The 22,075-nt window shown below is 34.8% G+C and overlaps 1 protein-coding gene across 6 annotated transcripts in view; it reads left to right on the top strand.

Moving 5' to 3' along the window:
- Positions 1–22,075, top strand: part of ANKRD17 (ankyrin repeat domain 17) — a 182,717-nt gene that overhangs the window by 34,443 nt on the left and 126,199 nt on the right. Inside the window, exon 1 of one of the 6 annotated variants that reach the window (XM_012499489.2) lies at positions 1,170–2,162. The exons of the other annotated variants lie outside the window; for them this stretch is intronic. Within the exon in view, the coding sequence (XP_012354943.1) occupies positions 2,109–2,162 (54 nt within the window). The 5' untranslated portion in view covers positions 1,170–2,108. Of the gene's footprint in view, positions 1–1,169; positions 2,163–22,075 lie in introns of those variants that run through there. 6 annotated transcript variants of the gene reach the window in all.

Here is a 22,075-nt window from a genome sequence, read left to right as displayed (position 1 = left end):
GAAATAACAAAAGCCAGTTTGTAGTTTCTTTTTAAGCCAGGTCTCAACAATGTAAATTACTTTGAGCAGCCTTCAAATGCCAGGCATACCCATACCTAAATGTAAACACTAGGTATGGTATGAGGTAAAACATAGTGTCATTTGTTTGCCATTAATTCCACATAGCCTTTGCAATCAGTTCTGGATTTGCATCTGGATTTGACTCTGCCATGTAACTGTGTGCTCTGTCTGATACTTGGTTCCCTTATCCGTAAAATGAGATTATCACATGGAAGAAATATAGTTGATGATTCTGGATATGGACTCTAGTCTGGTGCAAACTGCCTGGATTCAGATCTTAGCTCTTCAACTTAATTAGCTTAGCTTGAAATAATTGGGCAAGTTGCTTAACCTCTTTTTGTCCCATTTCCACATATGTAAAATGGGGATAATAATAATACCTTTTAGGACTACTGTGAAAATTAAATGAGTTAATATATAAAACCATTTAAAATGGCACATAGTAAGCAAAATGTAGTTTAAAAATTATAACATAGCTGGGTTGTTATGAGGATAAATAATATCTTTATTTAAAAAAAAATCATATATTGCTTGACACACTATGGGTATTTCCTAAATATCAGAAACCATGTAGTAGGTACTTTATATCATTTAATCTTCATATAAACTGTTAAGAAACCATAATCTGTCTAGTTGACTGCACCTAGAGCAGTTTCTGATATTTCAAGTTGAATGAATATTATCCCATTTTATGATTAATTGAGGCCCAAGAGTACTCCAAAATCTCCACTAAAACATGGCATCACTTTGAGGAGATAATACCAGCAATGTCATGCACATCATCACATCACTTTTCTCAGTTTAGAGCATAAAACATTGTTGCTTTGTGTTTCTGGAGACAGTCTCACTCTGTTGCCCAGGCTAGGGTGCCAGTGGCACAACTGCAACGTCCACCTCCTGGGTTCACGTGATTCTCGTGCAGCCACCTGAGTAGCTGGGATTACAAGCATGCACTACTACGCCCAGCTAATTTTCATATTTTTAGTAGAGACGGGGTTTCACCTTGTTGGCCAGGCTGGTCTTGATCGAACTCCTGGCCTCAAATGATCTGCCCACCTCAGCCTCCCAGAGTGCTGGGAATACAGGTGTGAGCCACTGCGACTGGCCCATTGTTCCTTTTTCAGTGCATTTTTTCATATCCAAGGTTGTATAAGGAAGAAATTTGACAATCTAACAAGTTTTACTAAATGGAAGATCAATTACAGGAATGCATATAATATATATTGGCTCCACTGTCACTCACTCACTTTATTTGCTGTTTGATGATCCAGATTTAGTGTCTCTAAATTTCATTTATCTAGGATATTTTAGTATCTTATTTATTGTAAGAGAAAAAACAGGCCATTTCTTTGGTTAGTAAATGAAGTTAAAGGGCACTACTAGAAAATGCATATATCAAATATTATAGCTTGCTTCAGTAACTGTAAATCGGTTGAATGTTAACCTGGTTCTCATAGGTATTTACAAACAGATTAGTTTATAAAAACCAATTTACTATTAAAAAATCTACATTAGGATAATTATTTTTGAAACCCTGAAGTCAACTGTAATATGTATGTTAGATAATACATTTGCCTGTTGTAGCAAATTTCTAACTTGGCATTATCATGCCTCCTTCTTTGCATCTTTAATACAGCCATTAATCTCACTACAAGGCTTTACTAAGGATAAATTGCTGCGTAACCCACTTCAACCTCTTTTGTTCAACCAGGAAGCCAGACGTGTTAAATAGCTTTTTAAAAAATATATTATTTCTTTTTTGAAATTTTAGGGTTTTAAAAATTGAAGTGGTAAAATAAGAGAATTTGTTTTGTCTGTTAAAATTACTTGACAGAAGTTTGCTTTGGAATAGAGCTTCTGTATCTTTAAAAAATACACAGTGAGTCACCCCCTGCTCTTTTGGTAGATGCCTGGCTAGTGAACAGCTAAGCTGCTTTAGGCATGTAATAGAACATTCCATTTCCTGTTCCCTTGCTGACACAGAGGAGTGTTCCTGCTGGCAATGATCTAATCATAGTGCAGTAAGAAACATGGCAGTTTGATAAAACATGGTGGAGACAGCGGCTGAAATGGAAGCATATGTTCTAGAAGACATTCTTGAGGTAGGGCTAGGTTTGTTAAGTGAAATGAAAGTTAAAATCTGAACAAAGAAATCTTATCTGCCGGAATTATTTTACAGATGAATAGATTAGAGGAGAGAGCAAAGAGAAGCAGAGCATAAAAGCAAGACACGGTCAGACCTATTCCGTGTGAGAATGTTTCAGACTGGTTCACATGATTACTATAGACGTCTATAATTATTTTGTTTAAACTTCATGTTTCATAAATTGTAGATATATGTTTGCTAGGGAAAAAGGGGAGACTCAGACTTAATAAAAAGCCTTGTGCTGGTGGTGACCTTTAGATTAACTCATTAGAAGGTGGGGTCTGCAAAGCAGCTTTGAGTAAGGTTTAGTATCATATGTCTTAGAATTCATTTACATATCTAAGCCTAAAGCTTTGCTGCAGTTAACTATTAAAAACAGTTGGTTATTTTAGCTTTAAACTAAGCATGTTTATATCAATCTGATTGCTTAATTTAGCTGGTATACTCTGGTCCTAGATTTTTCATGTCTTTATTATAAAACAAATTATTAAATTAAAAATATTAAAAGCCTGAGATTTAGGGCACTGATGCTAGAGAACCATCAATAAAAAATTCCCATAATTTGAATCATGAACATTTTAAATTATATTTTCTCTTTTCTGGTTGTAAAAATTTTATAAGATCCTATTTGAGTATAAATCAGTCCAAGGAAATACATGTCAAAGTGAAACTATAATTGGTTTTGGCATTGAATGTAGTATACTATCAGAAATTTGTATTTATAGGTATAGGTATTTAAATCTCATATTCTTATCTGTGGGATTGTGTAGGGTTTTTCTTTTTTTTCCTCATTAAATAAAAACTGGGTAATTCAGATAAAGAGGCTTCATGGTGGTGAGTGGTATTCCTAATACTTAGACTGTTGAGATAATTTATTAACTATTTCACATCTTCAGGAAGATTATTTTACCGTGGGGAGAGGGCTTGAGAGAAGAAGCTGCAAAGGGAAGCTAGGCGGGGTTAGCAGGAGAAAAAAGCCTATGCGCATTATAAAGTGCTGCATGATCAATGAGTATTTTCTGGAGTCCCTCAGTGTGTGCTTGGAGCTGACATTGCAGCAAGTCTCATGGTTGTTCTGCAGAATGAAAACTGATTCCATTGTATTACCTACCTCCTTGCAGACACCTGCCAATGTGCTCTTTTCCCCTTTCCTAAAAGCTGTTGTCTAAGTTGAATTGTGGTTAATTTTTATTCTTTTCTCTTTTATTTTTTATTTTTTACTTTGTTATTGTTAGTGAGTTTCCTTAAAAATGTGTGGTAAAATTATCTACTTAGAAATAGTAGTATAAACTTTCATCAAGGGAGTTTAGTAATTACAAGTGGCCACATGACTTTTTAGTGGTTCAGTTTAAACAAGCCTAATTAGATTACAAAGTTCTACTGTTACATTTTAATTTGCTTTTAAAATTTTTTGGTTTGGATTTTAAAGAAGTGTACTTTGGAGATTTTGATAAATCTATTTGACAATTTTTCTTAGCCATTTAAAACTTCAGCATATAACAGATTTTAGAAGTCTTATTTATGTTCTGAGGAAATCCTACTTGAGCACTGTTTTGTGCTTTTTGCATAGATTTTTTTAATGCTACGTGAACAACTGGCTTTTTATTATTTCTATTAATTGTTTAATATCATGTTAAGATTTCATATTACCTTATTTATTCAATGTTGCTAGTTTTTGAAACAACCTCTGCAATTTTAGTTTTCCTGATTTTCAATTTATCTTAATTTAGTTTCTATGTACCTGTTGCATCCTATCTTACTAAATAAGTAGCTTTTTCTCTTTATTTAAAATATTATTTGACTTAAATATTTGTCAATCTTGGTAACATTTTCTAAGTAGTAATAAAAGAGTCTTATCCAAAATTATAAGTACTCATAATGACATAATGCTAAAAATACAGAGTGCAAAGAATAAATTTGCTAACTTTGCAGACAAATGTACCATTTTCTAAAGCACCTCATATTGCAAGTAAACAGATATTTATTACATAATGAGCTTTCCAGAAAAATATATTCCCTAGCCCTCCACCCCACACAGGGATAACTCCTTGAGTAAATGTCCAGTAATGGATAATGAAGTTTATCTGTATACCACAGTGACAGTTTTATTATTGTACTTAATATTGAGCTACTTGAAGTTCATTACTGTAATTTTCACCCTTGTGATTTCATTTATTGAACATACAGAATTTTATGTAGATTATGCTTATTTACATTGAATAAATATTAGACTCTTTTTTTCCTGTCTTTGTAACTTGATCTTTTGAATCATAAACTTTTTAAAGGTACTCTTATTGAATATTAGTTAAAAAAAGTTAGTATCATTAGTGAACATAACACAAATGATTTCTCATAATACTATGGCTTATCTTTTAAACTGTGATTACTGATTATATATGCCCACATGTATTTAAGTTGAATATTTAGACCTTTAAAATCTTAAGTAAAATACTGTCTAAAATGCATAATAAAATTAGAAAAGGTGGATTTCACCTTACATCATTGCTTTTCAACAGTCCAAGGTAAGGGATTAAATAAAGTGTCTTGGCTATTTCATTTATTCAAATAATCCAGGCCGTAATTATCTTCTCCAAACCAAAGGCATCAAAGTATTTCCGTTCCTTCTGCTTACCTTCTGTAAAAGGAACTAATACCCAGGAAAGTAGCCATATACAGATGGCAGCAAAAGGGCTGACAGCTCATATAAATACCTCTTTTCTTGTTCTGTTTATGTTTTCCTGAGACATGATTATAATTTTAGAATTTTGCTGACCTTCCTGTAAAATTATATGTAACAATGGATTGTACTACTTAGAAGGATCAATAAGAGGAAAAATGTCTTCTAATTTTATACCCCAAATTTACGTGGCCAAGGGCTGTGTATATAAACCTGTGGTTTATATGTTGGCTTTTTTATATGAAAACATGAAACAACTGAGAGATCATTTCAGAAACTTGGTTACTGTATATTTAGTGTTATTATTTATAATTGAGCCAGTTTTAAGAGTCTTAGTAATAAGAAATCTTCACAGATATTTCCATCCTTTAATTTTGATTAAGTTGAGATTACTTTGTTCTGGGTATAGTATTTGATATATTTTTGCTTTAAGAAAGTAGGAATTTTTATGAAAATAAAAATGTTTATATTGTTAAGTGTAATAGTAACTCTCATACCCATTCTTGTTCTTTTGTCATCTAAAGCCAGGATGTCCAGCTTCATCTGTACTTGATGTTATAGGTTGTGGTATATAAAATAAAAGTGCCAACTCTCTATGGTTCTGTCTATGGACAGTGGGTTGAGGATTTGACTGAACCCTTTAGGTTGGAACTGAATTAAGGTTCAGATTTAAGCAAAGTAAGTAGGTGTATTATGGAACCTTTTCTTGCTCTGTATTTATCTTAGCTGTTTTTGTTTTTTAAATAAAATTGAAAGCGTCTCAAGGAAGGCATCATTTCCTTTTGATTGCCAAGATTGTGGACTAATGGTAAATAGTGAATTCTAGGTCAAACAAGGGAAATCCACTAGCAATTTACCATAAAAATTATTTTTGGTAATGGTATCAAATCTCCGTGTGGTGGACTTTTTTGACAGATACATGTTATATTTCTTTTTATTCTGTAAAACACATTGTCATATGTAACGCACATCATTTCTATACTATACCAGTAAGTCTTTCATAGATTTCTGAAGTAACCGTGGTGACATTTTTCACTAGGAAAAGTTGGAGTAACTCTTAGAACCTAAATTGGTCTAGTGACTGAAAAGTTTAGATAAATATGTAAATCATTAAGAGTTGATAAAAGTAATATTTTCCATTCATCAAGAAGTTTTGGAATCAAGTTGAGAAATGTTGGACAGATTGAATCATATATATATATATATATGGGTTTTGTTTGTTTGTTTGAGGTGGAGTCTTGCTCTGTCACCAGGCTGGAGTTGCAGTGGCTCTATCTTGGCTCACTGCAACCTCCGCCTCTTGGGTTCAAGTGATTCTCCTGCCTTAGCCTCCCGAGTAGCTGGGACTACAGGTGCATGTCACCACACCCAGCTAATTTTTGTTTTGTTAGTAGAGATGGGGTTTCACTATGTTGGCCAGGATGGTCTCAATCTCTTGACCTCGTGATTTGCATGCCTCAGCCTCTCAAAGTGTGGGATTACAGGCGTGAGCCACTGCATTTATTGAGTACCCTCAGTGTGAGGCACTTGAATTTCAATGAGGTTAGTCCAGCTAATTTTGTCTCACAGAGGTAGAAGTGCAGAAGAAGAAGACGACAAAGAAGAAATGTCTGCCATTGTTATCTTTTTTTTTTTTTTTTTTTTTTTTTTGAGACAGAGTCTTGCTCTGTCACCCAGGCTAGAGTGCAGTGGCATGACCTTGGCTCACTGCAACCTCCCCCTCGGGGATTGAAGCAATTCTTTTGTCTCAGCCTCCCGAGTAGCTGGGATTACAGGCGTGCACCACCATGCCTGGCGATTTTTTGTGTTTTTAGTACAGATGGGGTTTCTCCATGTTGGCCAGGCTGGTCACGAACTCCTGATCTCAGGTGATCCGCCTGCCTCGGCCTCCCAAAGTGCTCAGTAATGGCTTGAGCCACTGCAGCCGGCCTCTGCCATTGGTATCTTAAACAGTCTTGAATTTAGGATGCATAGATACGTATTAATACTAGTATTTTACTTCATTGATTCCATTTGAATAGTTTGAAACTCATGTTTTCAGCAGTGGCCTTAAAAAGCAGATATCCCTTATGCATTCTAAATTTTTCAGTAAGCAGATATTTTTCTTTATCTGGACACCTTTAGGTTGTCACTTTTATGCACATCTTTTTGTTGTATATATTTATGAACGTGGTGCTGACAAGAACATTCACTGGTTCTCATTTTTATCTATAAACCGGCATATGCGTGTGTATACACATACCTACAATACATATATTCACATTTATACTTACATATACTCCACACACACACAAACATACACACACACACTCATACACTCATGTTCCTGCTATAGGTGGAATATTTCTTATCTAAAATGTTTGGTACCAGAAGTGTTTGGATTTGGGATTTTTTCAGGTTTTGGAATATTTGCGCATACGTAAAGATAATTTGGGGATGGGACCCACATGAGAGTTACTTATATTTTATATACACCTTATACACATAGTCTGAATGTAGTTTTATGCAATTTTTTTTTAGTAGTTTCATTCATGAAAACAAAGTTTTGACTGATCTGTCACACGAGGTCAAATGCAGAAGTTTTCACTTGTGGCATTATGTCAGTGCTCAAAAAATTGCAGATCTTTGGCTAGGTGCAGTGAGTGGCTCATGCCTGTAATCACAGCAATTTGGGAGGCTGAAGCGAGAGGATCACTTGAGCCCAGGAGTTCAAGACCAGCCTAAGCAACATAGTGAGACCCTATGTCTACAAAAAAGTAAAAATTAATAAAAAAAAAAGTTTTGGATTTTGGAGCATTTCTGATTTTGAATTTTCAGATTAGGGATGATCAACCTATATATTTTGCAGTGAGGATACTCTTATTTGAAAGTCCAATTTTTCTTGTAAGGGTGGGGCTGATATTGTAACATTGCTTTCATACGCCAATTTTGGGAGAATTAATGGGGAAGTAGTATAAGATGCACTTATGTTAGTTAATCCCTGTAAAGAAGAATGATATTTTAGTGGAATATGGAGGTTCCAAATAGCTTGTGGAAAGGTAGTATAACTAGAAGTGTGTGAATCAATGTATTACTCTTATATGAAAGTAAAGGCACGATTGTCCAATGAACTACTAGTTTCCCACTGATCCATCATAGTCTGGTAATTATTGCATGTTATGGAGCATTAATTAGAAAAGGTCTTCATCATATATTATCTATGTATAGAGGCCACAACGTTGGCCCTTTACTGGTTCTGAATTGTGAGAGGCCTTTGTTTTGACACTTGATAACAGCTCATTCTGGTATGAAGTGACTTGATCACTACAAAGTTGATGAGCAGCAAGTCTTGTTAACCGTTGGTTTGGCTTAGTATATATCTTCCAAATTTGCCAAACCAAAGGCTTTTCACAAGGTGTTCGTAATTGTTAAATGCCTATGAGCTGATAACTTTCATGTGTGGTTGGATTAATACTGGCCATTAATAATTTAGTCTTGGATGGAATTAGACCTCTAACTAGTTGGATATGTGTTGTAAGTAGGATAGCACATAGTTTTATGGTGGCAACAGTAATTGGCACATTAGCTACCCTTTATTGAGTATTTAAATTATATATATAGAGGGAGTGTGCCAGGTACTTCACAAGCATTGTTTTATTTAATCCTCTGAATGCTTCTGTGAGGAGGTAGGTACCCACTTCATAAGCAGCTTATAAGGAATAAATGAAGTAATCTGCATAAACATTTAGCACAGCCTTTAGTTACATAGTTAACCCTTAACTGTTAACCCTTTTTTAACCCTCATCTTCTATCCTTATGCTGTCACCGCCCCCATTTGACAGGAAAATTTGAGCATCAGGGATTATTAGAGCAAAAGTTTTAAATTCTTTTGGTCTTAGGTCTCTTTTTCACTGTTAAAAATTATGGAGAACGCAAAAGTTTTTTGTTTCTGAGAGTTATATCTATCACTATTTACCATATTAGAAATTATAGTTTAAAGAAAATTAAAATTAAAGTTTAAAGAAAATTTTAAAAAACATTTACATATTTATTCATTTTAAAAAAATGATAAACCATTGCATGTTAACATACTTTTATAAAAAAATAACTATTTTCCAAAAGAAAAAACTTGTGGGAGAGCAGCATTGTTTTACTTTTTATAAATATCTTTAACATCTGACTTAATAGAAGATAATAGACCCTCATATCTTCTTTATTAATTTAATTTAACTTTTATTTTAGAGATGAGGTCTCATTACGTTGCCCAGGCTGGAGTGCAGTGGCTATTCACAGGTACAATCATAATGCACTTTAGCCTTGAACTCCTGGGCTAAGCAGTCATTCTGCCTCAGCCTCCTGAGTAGCTGAGACTACAGGTGCCAGCCACCATGCCCATCATATCTGCTGTCATATTCAGTCTATTGTGATACATTATTTGGTCTAAGTCTCTAAAGAAATTTAGTGTCACATTGATATGAGGATAAAAAAACAAAAAGTATTTTCATAGCGCTTTCAGATAATTGTGGATAATCTTCTTTAAAACCATTCCTAAACTCCTCAAGTGGTAGTTTCTTAAAGGTTAGTTGCAGTGTGGAATCTGAAACAATTACCGGTGAACTTTCTGAACTTTGTTAGATTAAAACTCACTGGCTTATTGTGTACTTTGAATTTATCAAAACCATGTATGATTTTTATAATATTGGTCATATGAAAATATTGGTTTCTTTTATTCTGCAATATTTTTAAAAATCACATTTTCAGCCAGGCGCAGTGGCCCACACCTGTAATCCCAGCGCTTTGGGAGGCTGAGATGGGTGGATCACAACATCAAGAGATCAAAACCATCATGGCAAACATAGTGAAACCCTGTCTCTACTAAAAATACAAAGATTAGCTGGGTGTAGTGGCATGCGCCTGTAGTCCCAGCTACTCGGCAGGCTGAGGCAGGAGAATTCACTTGAACCCATGAGGCGGAGGTTGCAGTAAGCCGAGATAGCACCACTGCACTCAAGCCTGGCGACAGAGCAAGACTCCATCTCAAAAAAAAAAAAAAAAAAAAAAAAATCACATTTTCTAACAGCATCAGGGTTCTCAGAAAAGTCAAAAACTGGGAAGCTGTCACGTGTCAGATATAAGAAGATCTCCAAAATTCTAATTTTGCTTGAAAGTTTGAATTTTATTATTGATGACAAATAATTTGAATTGTTTGTCTTGAAGTGACAGGCTCATGTCGTTCGTTTTGAGAAAATGTCTGCCAAATAAGTGAATAATTATAGTATGCCTTAAGAAAAAATGGTATTCTATGAAAAAAAGTTAGCTACCATTTGCAGTTTACACAAGTGTTTTTCTTGAGACAGCTACCGTACTTTGGGTATGTAGTGGAAGTGCTGTTTTGTCACACAGAATATCAAAGTTATATATTCAAGATTAAAAAAATTTCTTTTTCTTTTTTTTTTTTTTTTTTTTTAATAGAGACGAAATCTCACTCTGTTGGCCAGGTTGATCTTGAACTCCTGGCTTCAAGCAGTACTCTTTTAGGAGTCTCAGCCTCCTAAAGCGCTAGCATTACAGGCGTGAGTGACTGCACCTGGCCTAAGATTGAAATTGTTTAAGAATGATATTTTCTACTGCTTCATGAAGGAAACTGGGTTTTTCTTTTTCTCTCTTTTTTTTAAATACAAAATTGTGAGTGCATGCAGAGAAGAATATGATAACTACTAACTAGTACAGATTGGTATCATGGCCTTGATTGATGTTAAGAAACTAGCAGGTTTACCCACCGTTGCTTTTGTGTCATCAGTGCAAGTGTCAACACAGTGCAACAGGCAAATAACCATCTTAGTTGTTTAAAAATAATTTTGACCTCACAGACCCTCTAAGAGTCTTGGAGATTCTCATAGATCCTATGGGCCACACTTGCACAACTGCTATTTTACAGTGTATTGCCCAGTTTACAAGTTAACAGTCATTAAGGGAGTAAAAGTAAGATTTAGACAAGTCTGCTTGTTTCAAATATATTCTTTACTATTTTATAAAATTTATTAATTAATCACACAGTATCAACTTCTCCAGTCTCTTTGACACACCCTGTAGTTCACTCTATCCTTTAACTACAATATAGCAATTTTAAAGAGCTGGAGAAAAACTTCATGTGGCAATCTGTGTGGGAATTTGAATATTGCTTTAAAATTATCAGTCCAAGATTAGTCATTCAGAATTTCAGAAAGTCAGGAGTTTGAGGATTTCTGAAGGAAGTAGTGAGTGCAAAGAGAAGCTATTAATAGAAATAAGTAGAAAAATATTTTGCTTGTGGAGTAACATTAAGTGGTAAGTGAAACAGGTATATGAAATATTTGTCAAATTTGAATTTTTTTTTTATTTCGAGGGCTATAAAGTGTCTTTCCTATCGTTCCCTCCTTTCACAGGTATCACTTTGGTTTTCATCTGGTCAAGAGAAGTTCTTTCTCTTATTTTATATAGTCTATGAAAATGAAAAATAAAATTCAGATAATGTAGATCTTCCTTTATTTAAAAACGAAGATGTTTCAAATTTCTTTGTACAGAGGTAAAATTGAGTCATTTAAGATTTACTTCTTACCTTCTTTTGTTTGTATAAGTATCAATATTTATGTATACCACATTTTTGCAACAATTTATTTTTGATATTAGCTTTGGAACAAATAATGTTTTCACTGGGAAAGAGAAAGGTCAGTAACATCTGTACATCTCTGTCTTTCTCATTCTCAAATTCCATGTCTTCCCACTACCATAAAATTTTGAGGAACTGTTTGAGGTGAGAAATAGTGTTAGGTTCAGTGTTAAAACTGTTTTTGGTGTTCTGTGCTGTCTGGATTCTTTGCTGTCCTGAGCTTTTGTCATTTAACCTCTTTCTCTCAGTTTTGGTAATACTGCCTACTTAATCATGATTTCTTTTTCTTGCTGCAGGTTGTCCAGATATTTATTGAACTCAGTGTTTGAATATTGCTGCCAGCCTAACTCTTTGATTTCACACAGACTTTCTCACTTCTTGACCTTATTCATCTAACTAGTGTTTATCCTTACCTGGTTCTAACCTTGAATCTGTCCTGTTGCCACTTGCCTAGTCCTTGTCATATGTTCAGCATTTGTAATTTATGCACTGTCATCATAAGACCAACATATATTTGTGTGACATGCTTAAGCAAGTTTGAGAAACCAAAGCTCAGTTTGGATTTGAATTATATATTATTTGACTTGATTCTATCCACTCAGCTTCTAAATTCTTATATTTCTTTTTTTGTTTTTTTCCCTGAAACGGAATCTTGTTTTGTCATCCAAGCTGGAGTGCAGTGGTGCAATCTCAGCTCACTGCAACCTCCGCCTCCCAGGTTCAAGCAATTCTCCTGTCTCTGCCTCCCGAGTAGCTGGAATTACAGGCACACGCCACCACGCTGCGCTAATTTTTTTTTGTATTTTTTTAGTGGAGACGGGGTTTCACAATGTTGGCCAGGCTGGTCTCGAACTCCTGACCTTAGGTGATCCCCGTGCCTCGGCCTCCCAAAGTGCCGGTATTACAGGCGTGAGCCCCTGTGCTGGCCTAAAATCTTATATTTCACAAAGAAGTAATTAGTTAAGATTTTCCAAAAACGTGCTGGGTTTAAATGTTCACACGTATCAGAAAGTTTTCGTTTTTAAGACTTTGTATCACTTCTGCACAAGTACTTTTTTTTTTTAATATCTTTCTCTGTTTCTCTGTCCTCTTATTTTTTAGTTTTCTCCATGAAATAAAGTCAAGGGAGATAGCTCTAGATAGAAATATGCTCTCTTCTGAAAACTTTCATTAGACAACCAGAATGTTAAGATTAAGCCCTACATATATCATTTAAAAAATAATCTTGGCAGGTGGATCGTTTTGTAAATGTTTTATGAATTATGGAAGAATATATCTTTTAGAAAGTGTTGGGTAAATGGAAATGCTAAATTATGTTGACAGTGATTTTAAGTATTTCTAGACATTTAATGGGTTTCCTTTTTCATTGTCTTGAGCTTTTAGTGTTATAGTCTGATTTCTGTGAATAGCTTTGTTTTTGGTATCTTCAGTGACTCAACATTGTACTTAGAACATAGTAAATGCTGGTTTTTCATTTTGAGTTATTCTTGTACAGTGAAAGAATCACCACCCTCTTTCCCTCTGCCCAACCCACACCTTGGGAGTGTGTTTAGACTCTCCTTGGCTTTGGTTAGGTGTATATGTTGTATAAAGAAGAACTAAAAGTAATTCATATTAACTCAAATCAACCCAGGTGATCAGTAGGTTGGGATTTTAAGGATGATAAGCTTTGTACATCATTTGAAATACTATACATTTTTCTTTATTCCTGTGTTTTTTAATCTCTAAAATTAAGTTGCACCATATAGTTTCTGTTAAGACCCCTTCTGCATATGAAAGTTTACAATTAGATTTTTTTTTTTTTTTTTTTTTTTTGAGACAGAGTTTTGCTCTTGTTGCCTAGGCTGGAGTACAATGGCACCATCTCGGCTCACTGCAACCTCTGCCTCCCGGGTTCAAGTGATTCTCCTGCCTCAGCCTCCCAAGTAGCTGGGATTACAGGCACCTGACACCATGCCTAGCTAATTTTTGTATTTTTAGTATAGACGGGGTTTCACCATGTTGGCCAGACTAGTCTCGAACTCCTGACCTCAGGTGATCCACCTGCCTCGGCCTCCAAAAGTGCTGAGATTACAGGCATGAGCCACCACACCCGGCCTACAATTAGATTTCTTAAGGTAGTGGCTCCAATAACTACTAAACAAAAAGTTTGAGATGACAGTGTGTATCTCCTATATATTTCAAAGCCTTTGTAACCTGTTTTACTATGTTATTTTACATTTAAGAATCAAACTAAAGCTCAGTTTGGCTTTGAACTATATATTATATGACTTCATTCTGTCCACTCAACTTTATCTTTACAACACTTAATCTCAACCGGTTGCCTTTACATTGTATCCTGATACCCTGTTATTGCTCATGTTGTCTACCTGCTACCCTCTTTATCTTCATTATTCAGAGCTCCACCTAGATCCTACCTCTTCTCTAGGGTTTTCCCACCCTAGTCTTCCTTTCGCATTCATTAGCTCCTACTATTTTCTGCTCTGTAAAAGTAATGTGAAACCATATACATTTAAAATATTTTATGGTCTGTATTATGTGCTTGACTATATGGTTAATTCTTTAGCAACCCTGACTCTTCAAGTTAAAAAAAGTCATCTATGTATTTAGGTAAAAGATACTTCATCCCCCAAAATGATTTGAAGTAGTTTAGAGTATATACTCTAAAAAAATAAGAATACAAAGGTAAAATTAGTAAATTAAGACCAAGGGAAAATGGATTATACAGAAAAATGTATGTAATATACGATTATTAAACTTAGATTCAGTTATCTAGCAACCAGAGCCAAATTTGGAAACTTGATGAATTTTGAGATTTGCATAGTCCATAGCTTCATAGGTATACTAGATGATTTGGAGAATTCATATTTTCTGAAATTGAGATCTGAGAAAAAATTTCTTTTGGGCCCTCATAATGGAGATACTCCAGGTAGTAGATAACTTTTTCAGCATTTCTAAAATATAACCTTCACATTGTTTATACAGAGTATAAACTAAAGATTTACTAAGAAAATGCAATTTGGTTGAAAAAAATAATGTAGTATAAGTACTAGGTTTTCTGATGGTCTTGTTTGTTTCAACAATAAAATTTAGAACATCTAGAGCAAAGGTTCCAAACTTGTGGCTTCTTGGCCATATCAGACTTAGAACTGTATTTTGTGTAGTTCATATAACATTGGCCCACACAGTGAGCATGACACATATACACACACACTCATTTATTTATATTTTCTTTAATTTCTTTCAGCACTGTTGTATAGTTTTCACTGTTCAGGTTTTACAAATACTTCATGAAATTTGTTCCTAAGTGTTTTAGGTTTTTGATATTATTGTAACTGCTAATTCTTTTTATTTTGCAATTGTTTGTTGTTCATATGTAGGAATACAGTGGATATTTGTGGGCTTAGTTAAATTCACTTAGTTCTACTAGGATTTTTTTTTATTTGTTTGTTTTTTTGGTAGATCTTAGGATTTTCTATCTACTTGGATCATATATACAAATAAAGTCAGTTTCTACCTTCATCTCCCATGGTTATGCCTTTTAATTCTCTTATTTTCAGTATTCTACCTTATTGCCTTAAGTAGGGCCTCCATAAAATGTCAAATAGAACTGGTGACTATGGACTTCTTTGCCTTGTTTCTGATCTTAGAGAGATAAGTATTCAGTCTTTCACCATTAAGTATTCTGTTACCTGTAGTTTTTTCTCGATTCCTTTATCTGGTTGAGGGTGTTCCCTTTTTATTCCTAGTTTGCTAAGAATTTTTATCATCAAAGGGTATTGAATTTTGTCAGGTGCATTAATCTGCATCTTTTTAGGTGATCCTGTGGTTTTCCACTGTTCTGTTACTGTATGAATTACATTAATTGACTTTTGTATTTTAAACCAACTTTGTATTCTTGGGATAAACTCCATTGGTCACAATGTGTGACTCCTTTTGTATATGGCAGCATTTGACTTACTAATATCTTGTTAAGGATTTTATGGCATAGTGGTCTTTATTTTTCTTGTAATATATTTGATCTTTTTTGCATAAGGGAAATGCAAGCCTCATAAAGAAATTGGGAGTATATCCTTCTTTTCTGTTTTCTGAAAGTTTGGGTCAATTGCATTGACCAGTGAAGCTATCTGCACCTAGGGTTTTGTTTTTGGGAAGGTTTTCAATTAAACATTGAATTTCATTAGTAGATATAGGGCTGTTTAGATTTTTTTCTGTCAGATTTGATAAATTGTGATTTGCAAGGACTTTGTCAATTTCAGTCTGTGGTGTTGAATTAATTGACATAGTTGTTTATAATAGTTCTATACTGTTTAAATAATGATAGGATTTGTGATAGTGTTTCCTCTTTCACTGGCAATTCATATTTTCTCTTTTCAATAAATTTTCATTTGATTTTCATTGTATGTCACTAATTATTTTCTATTTTGTTTTTCTTTGTTTTGTTTTTTTTTTCAACCCAGAGTCTTATTCTGTCATCCAAGCTGGAGTGCAGTGGCACAATCTTGGCTCACTGCAACCTCCACCTTCCGGGTTCAAATAATTCTCCTGCCTCAGCCTCCTGAGTAGCTGGGATTATAGGCATGCACCACCATGCCCAGCTAATTTTTGTATTTTTTAGTAGAGGGGGGTTTCGCCATGTTGACCATGCTGGTCTCGAACTCCTGACCTTAGGTGATCTGCCCACCCCCGGAAGTGCTGGGATTGCAGGCATGAGCCACCGCGCCCAGCCTATTTTGTTCATTTTTTGTTTAATTGATTTCTGCTCTTATTTTTTCCCTTTTTTGAATTCAGTTTGTCCCTCTTTCTAGTTTTATGTGGAAGCTTAGGTAGTTATTTGTAATCTTTTTTTCTACTACTAATATTAAACACTATAAATTTCCCTCTATGCGCTGCGTTAGCTGTATACTACAAATGTTGATATGTTGTATTTTTATTAGCATTTCGTTCTAAATGTTTTCTAATTGCCCTTGGATTTCTTTGACTCGTTCTGCCTGTCTTAACTGGGGTTTCCTTGGAGAACTGATCTCTAATACCTAAGGCTGTTAGTCACTCTATTCTCTCCTGTGCTTGTGTTTTATTATGGTACTATTTATATAACATTTTTGGGAGAACTGAGAAAGTAGTCACTCAAATTATTTTTGGCCATCCATGGTTCATATAAGGAACCCTTTTGGGGAAAGGCTATGTGGGTTATTTAAAAGTTGGTTATTTCATTTCTAAATATGTTGGCATATTATAGGCTTCCCATTTAATTATGTGTGGTCAGAGAATATACTGTACTCTTAATTTTAGTTTTTAAAAATGTATTGAAGCTTGTTTTATGCCCCAAAATATGGTTTGTTTTGTTGAATGAATTTTTTATGGGCATTAGAAAAGAATATGTTCTCTGAAGTTGTTGTGTTGAATGTTCCATAAATGACCAATAAGTTAATAATGTTCAAGTTTTTTTTAATATCCTTATTGATTTTTCTGTCTACTTGTTTTGTCAAATCTGAGAGATGAATGTTGAAATCTCTAAAATATAATTGTAGAGAGTCCCATTCTTCCTTTCCGATTTGTCAGTTTTTGCTTTATGTATTTTGGAGCTTCCTCATGAGGTACATACACATTTAGAGTTACTATGTCTTCTTGCTGAATTAATCCTTTTATTGTTTCAAAATATTTCTCTTTGGCTTTGTTAATATTCCTTGTTTTGCTGAAGTGTACAGTATGTGATATTAATATTAGCTCTACCAGCATTTCTATGATTAATGTTTGCATGGTATATCTTTCTCCATTCTTTTAACCTATCTCTGTCTTTATATTTAAAGTGTGTTTCTTGTAGACAGCATTTCGGTAGTTCTTGCCTTTTTATACAAACTGTCAATATCTGCCCTTTAATTAGTATATTTAGTCCATTTTCATTTAGTATAATTAGCAATATTTTATATTTCATTCCACCGTCTTGCTAATTGTTTCCCACTTCTCCCATTTGTTATGGCTTCTTTTTTCCCTTTGTTCATGCCTTTTATTAGGTTGAGTTTTTTTATTTGTTTTTCATATATCGTTAATCTGACTTTACTTTTATTTAAATTGACAAATATTGTATATATTTTTGGTGTACAACATGATATTTGAAATATGTATACATTGTGAAATGGCTACATTGAGCTAATTAACATATGTATTACCTCATATACTTATGTTTATTTATGGTGAGATCACTTAAAAATCTACTCTCTTGGCCGGGCACGGTGGCTCATGCCTGTAATCCTAGCACTTTGGGAGGCTGAGATGGGTGGATCGCCTGAGGTCAGGAGTTCAAAATGAGCCTGGCCAAGATGGTGAAACCCTATCTCTACTAAAAATACAAAAATTAGCCAGGCGTGGTGGCAGGCTCCTTTAATCCCAGCTATTCGGGAGGCTGAGGCTGGAGAATCACTTGAACCCAGGGGGTGGAGGTTGCAGTGAGCCGAGATCACGCCACTTCACTCCAGCCTGGGGGTAAGAGCGAAATTCTGTCTTGGGGGAAAAAAAATCTATTCTCTTAGCAATTTTCAAGTGTACAGTACATTGTTATTAACTCTAGTTACCATGCTGTAAATAGATCTCTTGAACTTATTCTTCTTCTTAACTGAAAATTTCTGTCCTTTGACCAACATCTTTCTGGTCCACCCTCCTGACCCCTCACCTTCCCTCTCAATCCCTGGTAACCACCATTTTATTCACTGCTTCTGTGAATTCAACTTTTTTAGATTTTACATATAAGTGACATCATGCAGTGCTTGCATTTCTGTGCCTGGCTTGTTTCATTGAGCACAGTGTTCTCCAGGTTCCTCCATGTTGTTGCAAGAGACAAGATTTCTTTCTATCTTTCCCTCCCTCCCTGCCTGCCTCCCTTTCTCTTTCTCTCTCTCTCTCTCTTTCTTTCTTTCTTTCTGTTCTATTGTGTATATATGCCACGTTTTTCTTATCCATTCATCCATTGATGGATACTCTGGTTTATTCCGTATCTTGGTGGTTGTGAACAATGGTGCAGTGAACATGGGTGGGAGTGCAGATATTCCTTCAGTATGACTGATTTCATTTTCTTTGAATATGTACCCAGAAGTGGGATTGCTGGATCATATGGTAGTTCTATTTTCAATTTTTTGAGGAACCTCTGTATTGTTTTCCATAATGGCTATATTAATTTACCTTCCTACTAATAGTGTACAGGTGTTTCCTTTTCTCTACATCCTTACCAATGCTTGCTATCTTTTGTCTTTTTCTTCATAGCTGTTCTAACCCCTGAATGGTAGTGTCTCACCGTGGTTTTAATTTGCATTTCCCTGATTATTAGTGATGCTGAGCGTTTTTTCCACATCCATTGGCCATGTGTATGCTTTGTTTGGAGAAATGTCTATTCAGGTCCTTAGCCCATTGTTTTAAAAAATCAGGTTGTTTTCTTGCCACTAAGATTTTTATGTGTTTTTGGCATTAACCCCTTATCAGATATATGTTTAAAAATATTTTCTCCCATTTCATAGATTTATCTCCTCACTCTGTTGATTGTTTCCTTGGCTGTATAAAAGCTTGTTAGCTTGATGTAATCCCATTCATCTATTTTTACTTTTGTTATTTGAGCTTTTGGAATCATATCCAAAAATTCATTGCCCAACCAGTGTCATGGAGCTTTTCCCCTGTATTTTCTTCTAGTAGTTTTGCAGTTTCAGTGCTTATGTTTAAGTCTTTAATCCATTGTGAGTTGAGTTTTGTATTTGTTGTGAGATAGGATGTAATTGCATTTTTTTTGCATGTCAGTGTCTAGTTCTCCCAGCACTACTTACTGAAATTACTATTCTTTTCACATTGTGTTCTTGGCATCTTTGTCAAAAATCAATTGACCATAAAATGGGTAGATTGATTTCTGGGTTCTTTATTCTGTTCCATTGGTCTGTGTTTTTATGCTAGTGTCATGCAGTTTTGGTTATTATTGCTTTGTTTTTTAAATTTTTTGTTTTGCTAAAAAAATTTTTTTAGAAACAGAGTCTTACTCTGTCACCCAGGCTGGAGTGCAGTGGCATGACCATGGCTCACTGTAGCCTGGGCACAAGCGATCCTCTCACCTCAGCCTTCTGAGTAGCTGCAACTATAGGCTGTGTGCCACTACACTTGGCTAAATTTTAATTCTTTGAATTTTTTTTTTTTTGTAGAGGTGGTGTCTTGCTTTCTTGCCCAGGCTAGTCTTGAACTCCTAGCTTCAAGCTATCCTCCCACCTTGGCCTCCCAAAGTGCTGGGATTACAAGCATGAGCCACCCTGCCTGGGCTGCTTTGTAGTATATTTTGAAATCAGGTAGTGTGATGCATTCAGCTTTGTACTTTTTGCTGAAGATTAGTTTGGCCATTCTTTTGTGAGTATTTTTACTCACAAAAAAAGCATTTTGTGAGTCTTTTGTATTTTTAATATTCCTTTTTGTCCCTTTTATTGGTGTATTACCTGTTTTTATTATTTTATTTGTGATTGTTCTAGTGCTTGTAATATGTATGTGTTAGCTAATAGTTGTTGTCACATATAATACCACTTCCCAAAAAATATTAAGAATCTTACAACAGTGTATTTCATTCCTTCTCTTATGTCTCTGATCTGAATATTGTCATGTATCTTATTTCTACCTGTGTTGTGAATCGATAGAATAGATTGTTATTATTTAAATATATTTTCTTAAATGAGGAAAAAGAAGATATCCATTTTATGCCATTTCTAGTGCTCTTTATTACTTTGGGTAGATCCAGTTTTATTAGGTATCATATTCTATCCACTTGAAGAATTTACTTTAAAAAATTTTTTTATAATGCTTGTCTGCTGGCAACAAATTCCTTCAGATTTTGTTTGAGAATTTCTATTTTCCCTTATTTTTGAGGCATATTTTTACTGCATATTGAAAACTTTGTTGAAAGAAAGATTGTTTTTTTTTCTTTTTTTGACAGAGTCTCACTTTGTCGCCCAGGCTGGAGTGCAATGACGTGATCTCTCGGCTCACTGCAAGCTCCACCTCTCGGGTTCACGTCATTCTCCCGCCTCAGCCTCTTGAGTAGCTGAGACGACAGGAGCCCCCCACCACGTCTGGCTAATTTTGTTTTTGTATTTTTAGTAGAGACGGGGTTTCACTGTGTTACCCAGGATGGTCTCTGTGACCTGACCTCGTGATCTGCCCGCCTCAGCCTCCCAAAGTGCTGGGATTACAGGCGTGAGCCACCACGCCCATCCCACATTATTTCTTTAAATGTTTTTTCTACCCTCCTTCTCTCTTTCTGGAATTCCAATTACAGGTTTTTAGATATTTTGATACTGTCCTAAAAATAACATTGCCTCTGTACATCTTTTTTTCAGCTGTTTTTGTCTTTATTCTTTAGTTTTGCCATTTGTTATTATAATTTAATTCAAGACACAAAGATGAGGGTTTGGAGAAACTGAGGCAGTTTCTACTAAAAAATAGAGGCAGAAAACTGGGAAATGGAAAACTGGGAAAAGAAGTGTTGGGGAGCTGTAAACTAAACAATCATAGAAACTCCCACAGGGTTGGTTGAGAAACATCAAGATCTAACCAACGAGAGGAAATAAGCCTATAGTTTTGCTATTTCTATTTACTATTATAAATTCTACTGCTATCTTTATGTTCACTGATCTTTTTTTGTGCAATGTCTAAATTAACTGTGACAGATCATCCAGTGAATTTTTATTTCAAATATTGTATTTTTCAGCTCTAGAAATTCTATTTGATCTTTCAGTTTTATAGACTCCATTTCTCTCATTGTTTCACATTTTCTTTAAATCTTTGAGCGCATGCAAAAGGACTGTCTTAAAGTTATTGTTTGCTAATTCTACATCTGTTTCTGCTTACCTTTTTCCCTCCTAATTATGAGACACATTTTCTTGCTCCTTTCCAAGTCTACTGATTTTTATTAGATGCTGGACATTGTGATACTATATTGTTGAATGTCTGGATTGTATTATCTTCTTTTAAAGAGTATTTATATTTGGCTGTAAGGTTACTTGAAAATCAGCTTTATCCTTTTAAGGCTTGTTTTGAACCATTGTTAGATCATCTTTCTAGTAGTCTGTACTCTAAAGTTAGAATAGCCCTACTGGTATGTGTAGCCTTGCTGGATTTTCTGCTAAGTATCTGTGTGTTCAATGAAATCTCACTCTTCTGGCTGGTTAGATTTTGATGTTTCTCCACCAATCTTTTGGAGCTTCTATAATTGTTTAGTTTACAGCTCCTCACTAGTTCTTTTCCCAATTCTCCCTCTCTAGTTTTCTGCCCCCACGTTTTAGCTGCATTAATTTCTCTAAACTCTGATCTTTTTCTCCTGAACTAAGTAAGACTTCAGTTCTGTGCTTTTTTTTTTTTTTTTTAAATCCTGTTCCTGCCCTCAGTTCTGTGCTTTTTTGTTTGTTTGTTTTTGTTTTTTTTTTTTTAAATCCTGTTCCTGCCCTGGGTTTGGTAAATAACTGCCAGGCTTGACAGAAAGATGGGAAGGAGTAGGACTGACTTCATTGTTTCTTTTCAGTGGTCATACTCTTTTATGCCTGTTGTTCAT

Source organism: Nomascus leucogenys, chromosome 9 (assembly GCF_006542625.1).
Source record: "Nomascus leucogenys isolate Asia chromosome 9, Asia_NLE_v1, whole genome shotgun sequence".
Taxonomy (NCBI): Eukaryota; Metazoa; Chordata; class Mammalia; order Primates; family Hylobatidae; genus Nomascus; species Nomascus leucogenys.
Note: the sequence above shows the minus strand (reverse complement) of the source record. Positions and strands in the feature narration are given on the sequence as shown.